At 35.5% G+C, this 17,963-nt stretch overlaps 5 protein-coding genes across 6 annotated transcripts; 2 read left to right on the plus strand and 3 right to left on the minus strand.

Annotated features, from left to right (window-relative positions):
* Positions 1-22: 22 nt before the first annotated feature.
* Positions 23-868, minus strand: Trx2 (Thioredoxin 2). The gene is made up of 3 exons (XM_962894.5): positions 707-868; positions 449-592; positions 23-388 (listed from the first exon to the last, which is right to left on the minus strand). The coding sequence occupies exons 1-3, from the start codon at positions 728-730 to the stop codon at positions 239-241; spliced, it is 318 nt and encodes a 105-aa protein (XP_967987.1). The 5' UTR covers positions 731-868; the 3' UTR covers positions 23-238.
* Positions 869-1,537: 669 nt separating this feature from the next.
* On the plus strand, positions 1,538-3,018 carry LOC656272 (uncharacterized protein). 2 transcript variants are annotated; one of them, XM_962813.4, is made up of 5 exons: positions 1,680-1,974; positions 2,029-2,236; positions 2,355-2,507; positions 2,556-2,684; positions 2,733-3,018. In XM_962813.4, the coding sequence occupies exons 1-5, from the start codon at positions 1,766-1,768 to the stop codon at positions 2,892-2,894; spliced, it is 861 nt and encodes a 286-aa protein (XP_967906.1). In that variant the 5' UTR covers positions 1,680-1,765; the 3' UTR covers positions 2,895-3,018. The 2 variants fall into 2 exon arrangements, with proteins under 2 accessions (XP_015836233.1, XP_967906.1); XM_015980747.2 differs by lacking the exon at positions 2,355-2,507 and having other exon boundaries at positions 1,538-1,974.
* A 126-nt stretch (positions 3,019-3,144) lies between these two features.
* Cdk1 (Cyclin-dependent kinase 1) lies at positions 3,145-4,397 on the minus strand. The gene is made up of 2 exons (XM_962733.5): positions 3,516-4,397; positions 3,145-3,458 (listed from the first exon to the last, which is right to left on the minus strand). Exons 1-2 carry the CDS (start codon positions 4,187-4,189, stop codon positions 3,212-3,214), a joined length of 921 nt encoding a protein of 306 aa, XP_967826.1. The 5' UTR covers positions 4,190-4,397; the 3' UTR covers positions 3,145-3,211.
* Positions 4,398-4,515: 118 nt separating this feature from the next.
* Positions 4,516-7,560, minus strand: CCT6 (Chaperonin containing TCP1 subunit 6). The gene is made up of 4 exons (XM_962655.5): positions 7,427-7,560; positions 5,816-6,906; positions 4,871-5,022; positions 4,516-4,820 (listed from the first exon to the last, which is right to left on the minus strand). The coding sequence occupies exons 1-4, from the start codon at positions 7,558-7,560 to the stop codon at positions 4,605-4,607; spliced, it is 1,593 nt and encodes a 530-aa protein (XP_967748.1). The 3' UTR covers positions 4,516-4,604.
* Positions 7,561-8,718: 1,158 nt separating this feature from the next.
* Positions 8,719-10,220, plus strand: LOC103313296 (uncharacterized). The gene is made up of 3 exons (XM_015980739.2): positions 8,719-8,808; positions 8,859-9,158; positions 9,208-10,220. The coding sequence occupies exons 2-3, from the start codon at positions 9,114-9,116 to the stop codon at positions 10,147-10,149; spliced, it is 987 nt and encodes a 328-aa protein (XP_015836225.1). The 5' UTR covers positions 8,719-8,808; positions 8,859-9,113; the 3' UTR covers positions 10,150-10,220.
* Positions 10,221-17,963: the final 7,743 nt, after the last annotated feature.

A 17,963-nucleotide genomic window follows, 5' to 3' on the forward strand; every position in this document is an offset into this window, starting at 1 on the left:
TTTTTGATTTAAAAAAACGCAGTTTTGTTACGTTTTAATGACTTTATTTTGCTTTTACATCATTTAAGGCGCTACTTGGTGAATCTCAAAATATACAACAATTCACGCTTTCAAATACAATTAATATAAAAAATAACAGAACCTACGCATTGAATCAAGAAAAATGCTCGGATTACAATTTTTTTTTGCAAATATTTGTGTTAAAAGTACATGAAAAAATTAAAGAAAACGAAACAATCTACTTGTTCTCCACTACCAACTGTCTGAGCTTTTCATAGTTGGCGCCGCTGAACTGCGTGATCGTTTGACTATTCTTCACGAAAACAAAAGTAGGCATTGACGAAATATTATATTCCATCGCGATATCTTCGCATTCGTCCACATCCACCTAAAACAAAACACGTTGACAAAACAAACGTCAAATAGATACACACACACAGCCGCCTACCTTGAAAATGTGCACGTTTTGGAATTCCTGAGCCAACTCTTCCAATTTCGGCGAAATCATTTTACATGGCCCGCACCAAGTAGCGAAGAAGTCGATGACGACAAGTTGGTCGCCGGCATCGGTGAGCTTCGACACAAGGTCGGCCTGTGAAACAAACACTCTGTATATTAAATTTTTTGTTCCGGCTAATCGAAGGTCACGATCTGTCAAAAATCTATTGCGTTTCCGGAAAATGTGCCACGCCCACATGGGCCTTACCTTATCGTTGATGTGGGTGACCATGGTAAGGTTACGATGGGCCTCCGCTGTTTGATGGGTCTTTTTCCGCCGAAATGGGCAACAGAAAGGAATGATTTGAAGATGGACGACAACACTCGTACAAATGACTTGACACAATGCCACTTTGTTATTTAAATGCGCATGCGTCACCTAAACTTTGCTACGATTGGTGGGTCCAAGGTCAAGGGTTGAGTGATACAGGTCGGACCATGTGAGCGATTTTATCAAAATTGTAAAAGAAGACCTTTTGTTGGACAGTTTCCACGCCTGGAAAAGTCCGGGGTGTCTTCCTGGCGCCACTTTTGCCGTGTTTTTCGCAATTCGGCGCAATTGTCACACCTGACCCAAGGCTTGGTCTTAGTCATGTCGTGACCAAAATTAAATTTTTACGTCAGTGTTCAATTCAATCATCAATTTTGAGAATTTGGTGAATAAATCACGAAAATAATTCGGTTAGAGTGATTTTTTATTTTTATGAAATCAATAAAAGCGGAATTTTATCAAGCAACCTTCGAATAAAGGCACACGTGACTTATTATCGGTCACGTGGTATTGTAATTATTACGAAAAAAAGTGAGAATTTCATTATTTACATTACTCATTATTTACTCAGCGGATTTGAGTTGAGATCAGACGCGCTTATCTCTTATCTATGTAGTGAAATAATTGTATTTTAATCTATGTTTAAGTATTTTACGATTTTTGCAATAAACACTTGTCCTTGGTGAAACTAAATCACAACAGGACTAAAGTTTTTTAGAAATCGTAATAAATTGTTTGCAATGGCCAAAAACTTGCTAATGTATATGCAATCATTTAGATTATTATTGAAAAAACTCCACTGATATGAGTAATGCATAACAATTTAATCTAGAACTGTTTGAAAAGCGCTTGAGTTAGTCGAGAAATCGTTTAAATTTGGGAAAGTATATGTAACCAACAATACACAAATTGTCACTGACGTCGTCCCCCACGTCACTCAGCTTCGGCGCCGTCATCCACGTTCATTTATCGATCGATGCGCACCGTTTTTGAAAAATGGCCGGTGCCGCCGATCTCGACAATCTCGAATATTACATCAAATTTCCCAGTCCAAATTTTAACTACAGCCAACCGAATGGCACCGGAGAAAGTGACTACGTTTTTGTCGTCAATGAAGAAAAAATCCCCGTTATCCTACTTTTCGGTTGGGCCGGATGTCAGGATAAGTATTTGGCCAAATATTCGCAAATTTACGAAGACCGAGGGTGAGAATAATTTTTTGATTTTTACAAAATTTCAATTTCCATTTTTTTTAACAGTTTGATAACTTTGAGATACACCGCTCCGGTGAAATGCCTCTTTTGGAAGCGACTGCAGATGATCACGATTGGAGAACGACTCGTTAAGCTTTTGGTTGATTTAAATTTTGAGAATCACCCGATTATTGTGCATTGTTTCTCAAATGGGGGCGCTTTTCTGTATCAGAATTTCACGCTGGCGCTTGAAAAGAGCCCCAAACCGATTCAGGTAAAACTTTCCATGTATAATGATTATTCATGAGATACAAAAATAAGCCTTGAAATGCTGTTAACTTTGCCATAAAATGTTTGTTTAAAGTATCGGACAAAATGTACTGTTTGTGCAGATAAAAGGAGTGATTTTCGACTCAGCGCCCGGAAAACGTCGCGTTCTGAGTCTGTTTCGGGCCATTTCGGCAATTTTGGGTGGAAGGCCCCTTTACAATATTCCCGCTTCAGTCCTCATGACTATGTTTTTGTCTATGATTTGGTTATACGAGGTGCGTTCGCACCAAAAACTTTAAATATTCCTTGATTTATTATTGTAGGTTGTTAGCAATTACATCAGTCCGAAAAAAACGTTCCAATCGAACCCGTTAGAAAACTTGAAAGATGATAAAAACAACTGTCCCCAACATTTTATCTACTCGAAAAAAGACATTCTTATTCCTTATACGGTAACCATCTTAACTATTGTAGCCAATCATCTTTTTTTTTTTTTCAAGGATATTGAATATTTCGCCAACTATCGAAAATCTCTGGGTATCGATGTAACAACTCTCTGTTACGAAACAAGTCCTCATGTTAAACACTACACCGAAAATAAAGAAAGTTACGTGAGTAGCGTATGCAATTTTTTAAATAAATGCCTAAATGGCACAAATTAATTCACACAAAAAACATTTCAACGCTTAATTAAACTTTAGGGTACAATTTATTTTTCTAGACGTTGTTGAATTGCACAAAATGTATTTATTTCAATTGTTTCATTAAAACTATGTTCCCAAATGATCTGCTTTATGTTGCGCCACTGTCCCGCATTTCCTTTCACTGTTACCATAGCTACATTGACGCATCACCATAGCAATATACACGTGCAGCTCGTGCATGATGTATTAAGGAGGTTTTCAAACACAAAAGATTTTTTAAACAAATATATTTAGAAAATAGTCATACTAAACACGATAAACCTAAACCTAACCGCTTATTTAAGGATCGGCTTTATTGACGTATCAACCTTTTGCAAATACGGATGTAAAGCGATTTTTTTGGCCGAAATCCTCTTGGCCGGGTCATAAATCAGCATTTGTTTCAACAAATCTATAGCGTCGCTAGTCATATTTTTTACCTGACTTTCCAAAGTACATGATTTCCAATTAGGGAACGTAACCTTATATTCAGGTAATGTGGACACCCCTGGCCAGATTTCGTCGCTTGGTGTTTTCAAAACCCTGAATCGAAAAAAAATGCAAGTTGTTTTCGTTTCTATAGTTACATGATTTGATTACCGAAAAATGCGGAAAAGTTGGTCGATTTCGGAGTCGCCTTGGAAAAGGGCTTTTTTGTTGGCCATTTCGGCGAAAATGCAGCCCAGAGACCAAATATCAATAGGGCACGAGTAACGTGCAGAGCCGAGGAGCACCTCGGGGGCGCGGTACCACAAAGTGACAACTTCGTGCGTGTAAACGCGAACCGGGACCCCAAAGGCGCGCCCTAGTCCAAAATCGGCCACTTTGATAGCCCCTTCGGAGTTGATGAGCAGATTTTGGGGCTTAAGGTCGCGATGAAGGACTCGTCTTTGGTGGCAGAAGAGAATGGCTTCGTTGATTTGGTAGAGGTAGCTTTTGACGAGTTGGGGGTCCATGTAGGAGCCCTGTGGGATGGTGTCGAGGTACTTCTTTAAGTCCATTGACAAAAATTCAAAAATTAGGTAAAGACGATTCTCTTCCATCATCACGTCTTCCAGGGAGACTATATTGGGGTGTGTGAGCTCCTTCAGGAGGGAGATTTCGCGAATGGCTGTGGAAGGCACACCTTCGTCTTCGGGTTGCAGTCGGATTTTTTTCATTGCGACTAGCTGACCCGTCTTCTTGTTTTTGCCCTTGTACACCACACCGTAAGTGCCTTCACCAATTTTTTCGATCTTGAGGAAGTCATCCATGTTGGCCCCCTGTTTCGACATTGCCCCAATATAACCAAACTTTCCACTTAAAATGACGTTTATAACGTCAAATTGCAATGCCTACACGACCACAAACACGATATTTTATTCAAAGCACACGAGTTTTGTTAATTTTTACACACTTTTAACGGCTCGTTTGAAGAAATATGGAGAAAGTTCGTTGGAGATTTTTGAACCAACCAATCGGGTACAATTATCCCCGTCTCTATCGCACTCACGTCAATCACAATAACCTGTCTTTTTTTTGGCGTAAATAGACACACATTACCAACTTCAGACACACAAAATTACTATACGATCGCCAAATAATAGCTTTGGCCAAAAAATGGGTGTTAAAATCCTTTATTATTGTTGTATAATAATTACAAAATCAAGCATTAATACGTGAATAAAATTACTGACAAAAAAAATCCATTTAACCTTTCAAACTGCTCATTCCGGCTCTCATTATTTCATCAACCAACAATAAATTGCTTGCAATCACCGAACACGAATTAATTATTTGTTTCTTCACGATGTAATTATCGAAAATTCCGGCATCTTTCGGATTAATCGGTTGTCCTGAAGCTAAATCAAGCCCAATTGGTTCCTTATTGTTACGAGATTCTTCTTGAAGTTTTACAATAGTATCCTAAGAACAACAAATAACTATAAAACAATCAATGAGAAAATCACACAAACCTGAGCATCGAAACCAGAATTCGTTGCCAAAACTTTGGGAATTACAAGAAGGGCTTCCGCGTAAGCACCAATTCCAAGACGCGATTTTCCTTTAACGGTGTCCTTGTAAGCCATCAATTCTTTGTGGGCGGTCACCTCAAAAGCCCCTGCGCCTGAAAAATATCACAAAAAACTGTTTTGTGTGCAAAATCAATTTGAATTAAGCGCTATGACATTTAGTGATTTTATTGGTACGGTTGGTAGCGAAACAATTGGCGGTGCATCAAATTTCGTGATGGCCGCTTACCGCTTAGTAAATTCGGGAAAAATCGCTGTTAAATCGGTTATTTCGTGCAAATGTTTGTGCAAAAGTGTTCAAAGACTTTCAGTGTTCCGATGTGTTGATCTAAACGGCGATTTTCAACATTGACAAGTAAGTACCGAAGTTGGGTTTTTGGTGATGGGAGTAGTTGAAGCAACTCGTAAATTCAATTTTTGAGCTCTATTTTAAACGGAAAACGCATTGTGAGTCTAATAAATTAACAATTGTGTGGCCAGGTCAGGTCATTGACCCCTATTTACAATTTCAAAGCCTAGTAACGCACATTTTTAAGACGCGTCACAAAATGACTGTGACGTCATCCATTAAGCAACTAGATATTTTGTTAATTTCGGGAAATGAGTGAGTTTCTGACTGAAAAATAATGCGCTGGAACCTTAAAAAAAGTTCAAAAATAATATAATGCTGGGCTTAATTTTGTAGTTTTGTGCAAATATGCTTGAAAAACGGCCTAAATTTAACGATAGTTTAGATTTTTTACAATTCTTGACTACAAAATTTAAAAAATACACAAATTTGGTGATTTTTTGGGAGATTTATGATGAAATTCAGCAAAAATTCCCATGTAGAAACTCATAAAAAGGATAATTTAATTTTTTTTTAATTCAGTTTTGTCTTTTTATTACCTGGAATCAAGGCTTTGTCCTCTATGGCATTATTGATGGCCCTTAATCCATCCCTCACAGCATCCTTGATTTGAGTGAGAGTGTGTTTATTGGGCCCTTTAATAAGAATGGTGACCGACTGTGGTATTTTGCATTCCTCAACGAAAGTATATTTATTTTCGCCCAAAACATGTTCATAGACAACTCCAGCATAACCCAATTGCGATTCTTGCATATCATCGAAATGATTTAAAGCGATTCCACCACAAGCCAAAGCCAATCTTTCCATGTTGCGTCTTTTGGCTCGTCTTAAGGCCATTATACCTTCCTTGGCCAAAAGATCAAGACTCATTGGATCAATCCCTTTCTGATTAATAACAACAAAACTCTTATCAGTGCCATCGCAAAGTTTTTTCTTCAAAGCAATGACTTTTTTCACCCTCTGTTCAATAAATTCACGCTCAGCTTGAACCATCTTCTCGCGTTCTTCTGCCGTTTTGTAGAAAAAACCCGAATTGACTTCACTTTTCTCATATTCCATTGAGACGTTACACGTGAGAATGTAGCAATTTTTCAACCTTTTGGGCATATCTGGATGCCTGGAGCCGTGATCAAGCACCAGACCCTTAATCAAGGTGGTGTCAGTTTCGGTTTTATGTTGCATTTCCATCAACTCGACCATGTGCAAGTCTACCGGCTTGTCCTTACTTTTGATGGCCAACACAGCGTCAACGCAAACATCGGCAAGGACATTGGCCAGGATCTGGTGCACTTTAGTTCGTAGACTAGTCCGTGCAACATCAAGTAAATTCTCGCGATTTATTTCAATCGCGATTTTAATCGAATCGAGAATTTCGAGTGTTTTGGCACGTGCTTTGTCAAAACCTTCGGTGACGACCCGCGGGTGCAACCCCTCGCCGATGAGGATATCGGCTTGTTTGAGGAGTTCGCCGATAACGAGGACCGTGGACGTGGTGCCGTCCCCGGTCATGTCGTCCTGAGCGGTTGAAGCACGTGCTATGAGTGAGGCGGTCGGGTGCTGGATTTGCATCTCGTGGAGGAGTACGTTGCCGTCTTTGGTGATTTTTATGTCGCCGGCACCAGAAACCAACCTGGGGCAAAGAGTAATCAAATACAAAAATCTCTAATAATTACTATGGTAACCAAACAACAATTCAATAATTTGTTCATTGTGAAATCCCTAGGAAAACCATGGCAACCAAATAACAATAATTCCATTTTTTCGTTGATATTTCCCAATTCTGATCGCTTTTAATTCAATTATCGCCACACAAACCATTAAAATAAACGACCCTAATCTATTCCAGACTGTGTTTCCCAATGGTTTTTACCCAACCAATTCCCACAAAAACACCCTTGACAAAAAGTGGGCTTACGTCATTCTTATTTATTAAAAATCGACCAAATTATGCAATTTACTAAATTGGGAGACTTTGGCGTAAAAAAAATCACAATTATTAAAGTGAGGTTATGTCACTTAACTCATTAGAAAAAATGCAAAATTTGCGCAATTTCGCTCAAACGAACCTAAATACGTACATAATAATCGCACAAACCCTTTAATTAAGCCCCAAAACATACAATTATAGCCATGTGTTCGCCCACACTTACATTTTCATGGTCCCTTTGGGCCCCAGATTGGACTTCATGACGTCTTGGATACCCTTTGCTGCGGAAATATTCACAGCAAGGGCTTGAGCAGCCCTTGCCACTTCGGCTTTCGGGTTTAATAAACTAATTGCCATTTTTTTAGGAGAAAAATACGAAACACCGGTCACGCACTAGTGTGAAAATAGCTAGGGAATTTTGATTTTATTTATAATCAACAAATGACATTGGCAACGCGCCATTTTTGAATCAATCAATAAATTGAATGTTGCAATAACACTTATTTTATTAATTGGGTCAGGAAAAGATTAGTTCGATTAGTTGGTGAAATGTCGCTCATCGTGACACACCCTTTTACCCTTGTGGTCACCGTAGCGAAAATTTTCGGACTTTTGTCCGCAAAAACACCGAGTAAAACAAACTGGAGGCTGTTTCTCTACAGTTTGGTTTTGGTCGTACTTTATGTCGCAATTCTAGTATTACGATTTTTGGGAAATCAAGAAAAAACGGAACAGTCACTTAGTAAAGTCGTAACTTATTTACATGTCTTGTGCTACGTTGCTGTTTTTTCCGCAAATATTTGCTCCAACTGGTTTAATTCGAAAAGTTTCATTCGGGGTTTAATCAGATTGGAGTTTTTCGATTATCAGATCAAACCGGCGGTTGAAATTGATTACAATAATATGAAAAAACGCTTCTATGCATCATTTGGTGTTTTTTGGGTGATTTTTTTTGTAGTGGCTACGGTGGATTTCGTCGGGGAAATAGTTCTAGCAAAGTTGGACTTAATTACTTGGATTTCGTTTTATTTCCCGTTCTTTTATAATTCTTTCGGGCTTTTTATCATTTATTCGACTTTATTTCTCGTAAGTGAACGTTTTTCTTGTTTGGAAGCCATTCTAATTAAAATTTTGCGTGAGGAAAGCTTGCTTGATTTGAAACAATTCACGCTTTTATTTTTGGAATTGAATGAAATTTGTAATTCGATGGTTGCGAATTTTTCGCTACAAATTGCAACGACTTTTCTTATGGTTTTTGTGATTGTAACAACTAATTTGTATTTGATGTTGAAAATGCACTTGAATACCATTCAGTTTGTGTTGAATGTTAATTTTTTTCTCGTACATTTTGGTCAAATTGTTTTAATTATTTTTGTATTTTATTCGGTGAATAAGAAAATTCGGGAAATTGTTTCGCTTTCACCTAGAATTTTTTCGGTCAATGGCAAAACCAAAACCAGTCTTAAAGAAGTAAGTTTTGTGTTAGAAATTGGTGAAAATCAATTAATTTTTTAGCAAATTGAGTGTTATTTTTTAATGAAGGAAAACCGTGCTCATTTGAGCGTTTTGGGAATGTTTCATTTGGACCCTTCTGTGTTACTTTCGGTACAATTTTTTTTATTTTTTTTAATTCCATTTTAATTAATTTTTCACAGATGGGAGCTTCTATTGTCTCATATTTGATCATTTTAATTCAATTTACTGACAATATGCCCAACCTATCAAAGCCAAGACATGACGGTGGAACTGGGAGTATGCGTTCAAGCGTTAACCGTTAAAATTGCATTCAATGTCATGTTTACAACAAAGTCAGCACTTTATTACGAACCACGGTCGCAAAAAACGTGCCTCTCTTCACTTAATTCACTTATAAAAGTCTTAAAATTTCACACCAAAAAACAGTCACAAAAATGCCACCAATCGCATCACTTCTCTTGTTACTCACAATCTCTCAGGTAAAAACATTAGTAATTTAAAAAATTAGTTTCATTTATTTTTTACCAGGTCGATTTAACGTCTACCCAAGACCTTAAAACAATTTTTCGCACTCCAAACAAGCGTAATTACGACGAATTCGAAATTCTTGAACGCTCAAATTTTGTATCGGAAAATTCAGAATCGAAAAATTACCCCAACGAAAAACCAAAATCATACGCAAATGCACAAATTCTGCTCCGAATTGGTGGAGATAAGGAGGGCTGTGCTTGCGGTAACAATTGCAAATGTTGTGGAGGAAGAAATTACCCCTTTTATCCTTTGTGTTTGTGTTTGCCGCCTTGTTACCCCTACTTACCCCCACTCTATGCTCAACCAATGAAAGATGTTCCCCCACTACTGCCACCGCCAGTCAAAGCGGAGCTTCCCCCACCACCAAAATTGGCCGAAAATGAATTGAACGAAAACGTGGTTGATGAAATAGAAGAAAATGTCAGAAATGAACATCCTGTCATTTTGGATACTATCAAAATTCCTGATGATGCCATTAAACCAGTGGACGACATTGAAAAATGTCTCAAGGACGTGTCCTCGAAAATTGATCCCAAACAAGTGTCACCAAACGTTAAGTTCGTGTCTTTGGATTTGAGTCAAGTACCGACAAAAAATCCGGATAATGACAAGCGTGACCTTCAAGAGTCACTTATTCCCTACTTGGGAAGTGGCCAAATCAGGCCGAAACTTTTAGTGACACATCCTATTTTTAATAGGCCTTTAAGTGAATCAGTTGGATATAAATTTTCAGAAGGTTCTTGGTACTATTCAGATCCGGTGAAAAGTGTAGCATATCAAAAACCACCAATTTTGACAGTTTTGGGGCCCCAACAAGTGGTCAAGTATTTAGTGGTACCAGTGACTGAACCTGAAGTGGTACCAAGGTCGCATGATGAGGATTGTTGTTGCTGCAGTTGTGCGAAATATGTGGGAGAATTGAACGAAAAAATGGCCTAATTCTTATTAGCACTATTTATTTATTGTAGTAAAATTACACTTTTGGTGCAAATATATTTGTTACATTGGTAGTAGCGTTTTTGTACCTATTTTATCTATTTTTGCTTTCCGTCTAGTTTTTAAGTATGTTTTTTTTATTTTACCTATAATTACATAAGTGTGTGTTAGGGCAAAAAAATCCCTAATCCGTTTTGATTTGAATCACGACTATTAGAAACGTGACAATTGAATTCATAATTTGGAAAATAGTTGATCGATCAATTGAGAAAAACCTCACTGCTGAAAATTCCGGTCCATTACTTAGCACCGTCTTCAAAAACTTTTCAAATTGTTTGTTTTCGTAAAAAATCGGGTCGGCTTGAAGCATTTGGTACAAATTTTTCCTTATTTCTTCGTTTTGACTAACGATTGCATCACATAAGAAAATTACCCAAAAAATCAAACCCTGTAAAAAAATCCAAGTGCATTTTTTTTTTTTTCAATAAAACTGAAACTCACCCAAAACAGGCCAATTATTCCAATCTGAGTCAGTTTCATTAAAATCACGATTGGCGAACCGCTCGACCAACTTTTGGTTTGTTTGATCAATTTGTTGAGATAAATAAGACTTTTGGACGAATTGTAAATTATATTCAATAGAATTGTTCCACCAAAAATCTCACAAAACGTATCAACGGTTTGTTTTAATCTCAATTGACCGGTTTTTATTTGGTGCCAAGTTTTTTGAGTCTGTAGCGTTTTGTTAAAGTGTTGGTACCGCAAAAAAATCATTTTGAGGACGATTGGAGCAAACGATAAGTAGAAAAATTGTGTAAAAATTTGCACAAACTCGACGAAATAATAACGAAGACAAGTGTACCAATCATCTAACTGAAAACAGATGAAAATAATGCAAGACATGATGATTGAAAATGACACATGACTCGTGATAAATGCACAATAGAGAAATTTATACTCGGAATAGTCAATCCTGAATTTAGTTTTTTTCAAATTTGCGATTAAAACAAACCAAAGTTTGCGTTTGAAAATCATCACAGAAATAAAAATGTAGAGATTGTGAACGTAGCGAGTGATGTCAGTCACAATCCATAAAACTAGCGCAATGGGATTTTCGGACATGTAATCCGACCAACAGAATTGTAAAGCAGCAGTGGCACCAACTGTAAAAAAGAAAAACACCAAAACTGTGTAATTTTTCTGCCAAGGTGTTGCACTATAATCGCGTAAAGTTGTAGGTGTGAGGGCTAGAAATTTGCCCACTTGAAAAAACCGCCGAATAATGTTTAGATCCATGTTTAGAATTACTCTGAATTTTAGGTTTTTTACGTTTATGTAGTAATTGTTATAAATAAATGATGAGTAAACATAATTAAACCAAATTTTGAATCAATAGCAAACTGAAACGATGTATTTAGTTTAACAAACCCAGTTTTAGTGTCAATACGATGGAAAAAATTGGAGTTTTTTTCACTTTTGGCAAATTTCTAGCTTTAACACCGTCACATTTGTACAACAGAAAGCGCAGTTTTGGCCAAAAATTGTATTTTTTTGTGGTCATTGTGTTGTACACAGCTAGTGCTATTAGTTCGCAGTATTTTCGAGATTACAGCAGGTCAAAAGTTTGCGAAATGGCCTTGAAATATTTCAAGGACATTATTCGGCACTGTCACACATTTTACATTCTGGGGCCTTTAGCCACAACTAAACGACACTATTGGTTTAAAATGATTAAAATTTTTCGAAAAAATAATCACATCTCTGGAGCGAATCCAATTTTTTTCTACTATTTTCTAGCCTGGCATTGCTTATTTGTTACGATTATTGTGATATGGATCCGACTTTGTTTTCTATTACTTGGTTTGAAATTCCTCGAAGTGTATGTTGTGGAATTTTTCCAATTGTATTCGCACCTGTTTTTCATGTTCTTCGCTTGTGTTTTGCTGGATATGTTCCGAAAATTTTACGAATCAAGAAAACTCAAACTGGATCAAATGATCAGATTTCGTCCAACGAATTTCGAAAAATATAAAATTGATATTTTTCGACTAACTTCAGGGATTGGAATTTTTAATAAAATTTTCGGACCTTTGCTTATTTTAAATATACTTTACATTTGCGACATGTTTTTGCTTTACGTTAATGGTTTGATGAAGACTAAAAGACACACAATTTCGCCCGATCTCTACATTTTATTGCTGTCATACCGAATTGGAGTAATTGTGTTTTATTGGGTACGAAATAAAAAATTCATACAAGTGATGCATGATTTTATTTTTAGCTTCATGTGGCCGTAATGGCTGTTCTTGCCGATGCAATTTCGCAACAATATGACGAAATTGTTCATTTAGCAAACAAATTGCAATTAATTTGCACGAAAATGGACCGAAAAATAGTCGAAGATTTTGTTGAGTTTATTGGCAAAAATCGGCCCGAAATCGACGTGGCCGAATTTTTTATTCTCAAGAGGTCAACTATTTTCAATATTTTGAATTTTGTTATCTACTTTCTTATTGTTATAGTTCAATTTAAATAAACGAGAATTGTTAAATGCCCTCTTAGCTCGAAATACATGTTTATCTTAGAAAAAAGCCTGATTTTTCTAAGAATTTTAGCGAAAACCGCACATTTGTACGACGTCAAATGAGCTCGCAGTTGAATAGAAACGTAAAGGTGATGACGTCACTCCCGCCCTAGCCCCGATAACAATCGAAACAATTTTCACAAACGGAAAATTCCTTGTTCTAACTCCACATTTGATTATTATACAGGCTATTCCGTCTAAACACCACATTAGAAGTAATAGTAGTTCTAATAATGATAGTCATCTAAAAATTTGTATACAATCATAATCTATTAGGTTCTGCTCAGCGAAAATATTTTCAAGATGGTGACACTTCCGGTAATACCGGAAGTAGCTATCAACTTCCTTATTTTAAATGGAAAGCTATATTTTTTAATGTGTTTTTGGATTACTAGGGTTATTTTAAGGTAGTTTTCATAAGCTTTCCCTATACCTAAATTTAACCGTTTACGAAATATTTTGGGTTTTAATTTTTTTTTGGATTTGCACCTTGCATTTCAAAAATCGATAACTCTGCCATTTTTTAAAATTCAAAAATATTTTTTAGCTCTTTTGAAAGAGAAAGCTTATATCTTTCCTCTGGTATTTTCAAACTTCTAAAAAAGAATAACAAACCCCAAATGTTTAAAGTTAAGTTTTCAGAACTTTAAGCACTCATAACTCAATTTTTTCAATCGAAATGCCACAAGTTCTCAAAATAATTTCAATTTTTTTTCATAAAAACAGCCTTGAAATAACTCAACTAATCCAAAAACGCAGTGAAAAACATTGCTTTCCATTGAAAATAAGAAAGTTGATAGCGATTTCCGGTATAATCGGAAGTACCGCCATCTGGAAAATATTTTCATTCAGCAGAACTCAACGGATTATGGCTGAGTACCAATTTTCAAATAAATATCTTTATTAGAATTTTCAATTCATCTAATGTGGAGTTTAGACGGAACACTCTGTATTACCGTTTCAAATAGTTTAAAGTAAAAACTTTGTTTACAACAAAAAAAACACTGTTTATTTAAATTCAATTACGACAACAAGAAAGTAGATAACACAGTTGACAATGGTGAAAATTGTCGATCGTTTCAAGTGAAAAAAATTAGCAGCGTCGATTTCGGGTCGATTTTCTCGGATGTAATCGATAAAATCTTCAACTATTTTTCGGTCCATTTTCGTCGAAATAACTCGTAATTTGTTCGCTAAATGAACAATTCCATCGTATTGTTGCGAAATTGCTTCGGATCGAACAGCAAGTGCGACCACATGAAGCTAGAAGTAAAAATTACCTACATTTATTGTATGATTTTTTTTGTATTCCGTACCCAATAAAACGTAATTAGTCCGATTCGGTACACAACCAGCCAAATATAAATATCAACCAAATTTCTACTCTTGATCAAGCCATTTATGTAGAGAAGAAACAAATCGGAAATGTAAAATATGTTCAAAACAAACATCGGACCAAAAATTTTGTTAAAACTATCAATTCCTAAAGCCAGTCGAAAAATTTCAATCTTAAACTTTTCGAGAAAGTGTTGTTGGAATGGAATCATTTGACCCAATGCTTTTTTTTGCAATTCGTACCTTTTTCGGAACATTTCGAGCAAAACACAAGCAAAAAACATGAAATAGACTTGAAAATACAATTGGAAATATTCGTATGCATGTGTTTGGATTAGTTTTAAACCAAGTAGCAAAAAACAGAGCCGGATCCATATCACAATAATCGTAACAAATAAGCAATGCCAGGCTGAAAAAGACCAAAAAAAAAAACCGATCTACTCCTGGAGTGTCATTTTTTCGCAAAATATTGATCATTTTAAACCAATGGTGGCGTTTGGTTGTGGCTAAAGGTCCCATAATGTAAAAAGTGTGAGAGTGACGAAGAAAATCCTTGAAAAGTCTCATCGCCAATTCGCAAGTTTTTGATTTTGTATAATTTCGAAAATATTGCGAACTTATGGCACTCCCAATGTATATCACAATAAGTACAAAAAAATGGAATTTTTGACTGAAATTGCGCCTTCGATTACATAAATGTGACGGTGTAATTGCTAAAACTTTGCCGAAATTGTAAAAAACTTGAATTTTATTCAAATCCATTATACTGACGATTACACTAAGCAAACAAATACGCGGTTTGAATCAATTGACTAGGAGTTTGTTCTTTTATAAGTGAAAAGTTTGGGCCAAGTTTTTGTTTATTCAAGATCCTGACTTAAAACTAATTATGACCCAATTAGGGGTTTACACGCTCATTTGTGTGTAAACATTTTGATTTTGTTTGTTCATAACTTATTCAAACGAATTTTTTTTTGAATCATTAAAGTCCAAGTTCAGAATGATTCCAACCCAAAATGGATTTAAACATTATTGAAATTTTTTTCAAAATTGGAAGAAATCTTGCCTTGACACCGACAACAACTCACAATTTTAAAGTAACACTTTCGCAAAGGATTTATAAAGTTTTGGTGTTTATTTTTTTTACGGTTGGTGCCACTGCTGGCTTTCAATACAGATTATTTGCTTATATAACTTATCCCCTCATAGAGGCATTCTTATGGATTTTCACTGATGTCACTCGCTACGTTCACAATCTCTACATTTTTCTTTCTGTGATGATTTTTAAACGCAAGTTCTGGTTTGTTTTATTCACAAATTTGAGAAAACCGAACATTGCAATTGGTCATTCTGAAGATAAATCTCTCTATTTTAAATTTATTGTTACATATTTTTGCTACATTTTCATTTATTCTTGTATTTTCTTCGTCTTGTATAATACCATTGACTTGTATGAATTTGTCCGTTTATATTTCGTCGAGTTTGTACAAATTTTTACTCAATTTTTCTACTTGTCGTTTGCTCCAATCATCCTCAAAATGATACTTTTGAGGTACCAACACTTTAAAAACACACTCCACTTGCAAAAAAATTGGCACCAAATCAAAATCAACCAACTGCAATTAAAACAAACCGTTGATACGTTTTGTGAGATTTTCGGTGGAACAATTCTCTTGAATATTATTTACAATTCGTCCAAAAGTCTTATTTATGTTAACAAAATGATTAAAGAGGTCCACACTCCGTCTTATAATTCACCAATTTTAGTTCTAACGAAAGTGACACATGTTGGAATTTTGGGGCTGTTTTGGGTGAGTCCAATTCTAGTAAAAAAAATCACGTAGACATTTTTGCAGGCTTTGATTTTTTGGGTGATTTTCTTATGTGATGCTATTGTTAGTGAAAATGAAGAAATCACAAAGAAAGTGCAAAAATTGCTCCAAACCGATTTGATTTTATACGATAACAAACAATTTGAAAATTTCCTGAAGGCGGTAACGAGTAATGGACCGAAATTTTCAGCGGCGAGATTTTTTTTAATTAAGAGATCGACGATTTTCCAAATCATTAATTCGCTTGTCACCTTTCTAATCGTCATAATTCAAATCAAAACGGAATCTTTAGTGTGAAAATGTTATTATATCAGAATTACAATTACACAATTTGCACAAAAAACGCTTTTTCTTTTTTCTATTATTAAAGTCTACACAAACTCGTAAATTTGTGTTATACAAACACCAATTTTCAAAATGATAAACTCTTTGCTTACTTTGTTCGTTGTGGTTCGTTCCATAATAAATTACATGCAATTTTTATTTCATTCAACACGCCAATGGATCACAACATCCTCAAAAGCATTTTTTTAATTGGAAGTCCATTCGGACTTTGTCAAAATAAATTCTACAAACTCTTCGCAATTGGATTTTTTCTACTTTACAATGTTGGCATAATTGTCAAGTTTCACGCACGTCAAAACTCAAGTTATTGGACTTTATCATCGATGCAATTCGTTTTGAGACTATTATTAAATTGTGATTTGTATTTTCACAATTTCTACGTTTTCATAATAGTTGGAATTACGAAACGAAATCAATTGACACGTCTCGTCACGAATATAAAAAAAATCAAACTTGGTGGACTATCACAATATCACTGCGTATTTTTCGGTTGGTATATCACAATGGTGGCTGTTTTAAGTTTGAATTTTTATATTTGGTGGACTTGTTTCAAATTCGACTTTATTCGCTTTTATCTTATCGAATATTTTGAGATGTATACGCAATTTTTTTTCATTCTTTCCGCATGTATTATTCTTAGAATGTTGCTGTTTCGGTACAAATATCAAAAACAATTAATACTAGAAGAAAGTGTAATGAAACAAATCACAAGTTTAAATATGCACGATATTGAGATTAACTTAGTTATTTTGAAACGTACGGATAGTACATTCAACGAAATCTTCGGTTGGACGATTCTATACAATATTTTTTTCGCTGCTATTAAAACTTTGATATATTTGGATATCGCAGTTAAAAATTACTCAACTCTTGTGACACATAGTACGTCACAATTTGTATCACAAATCACTCTGCTACTACTGTTTTGGGTGAGTCTCAAGTTACATTATCGATTATTACGCTTTTGTTTCTCCAGATTTGTATTATTGTTGTGATACGATTTTGTGACTCCATTATTGAAGAATTCGAAGGGTTGATATCACTGGCGTATCGATTTGAAAACTGTGACCTGGATTTGATAATCGATAAAAACGAAATTTGTGAATTTATCAAAAACGTGTCACAAAATCGGCCCAAATTCACTGCTGGTCGATATTTTGTGATTGAAATGACCTTGATTTTTAACATTTTGGATTCAATGACCACTTTTTTACTAATTGTGCTACAATTTAAGGAAAATTAGCCATTATAAAAAATCAATAATAAATGTTTGTAAAACCCACAATTAGGTCGTAACCAAAACAATAAATTCTGTCAGCAAATCAGTGTAAAAATGAATCTCAACATGGTAAAAACTTTTTTCACAATCGGAATTTTTTTTGCTTTGACCCCTTTTTCGAAAAAACCAACCAAGCTTGAGAGGTTTTACTCGATTTTAGTGTTCATTGTTTGCAATATTGGCACCATTGTCACATTAAATTTCCGCAAAAGTCTCTACATGAGATTGCGTCCGTTGCAAGCCACACTTTGGTTGTTTTCCGATTTGACGCGTTACGGTCACTTAGTGCACATTTTTGTGGTTTTAACTTGGTTCAAGCGCAAAAACTGGTTCAAACTGGTAAAAAATATGCAAAAGATTGGTACACCTGTCAGGGGAAAACACGATTTAGGAATTTTTGTACTTGCACATTTCGGGTTTTTGGCCATAATGGGTCTTATGC

Source organism: Tribolium castaneum, chromosome 8 (genome assembly GCF_031307605.1).
Source record: "Tribolium castaneum strain GA2 chromosome 8, icTriCast1.1, whole genome shotgun sequence".
Classification (NCBI taxonomy): domain Eukaryota; kingdom Metazoa; phylum Arthropoda; class Insecta; order Coleoptera; family Tenebrionidae; genus Tribolium; species Tribolium castaneum.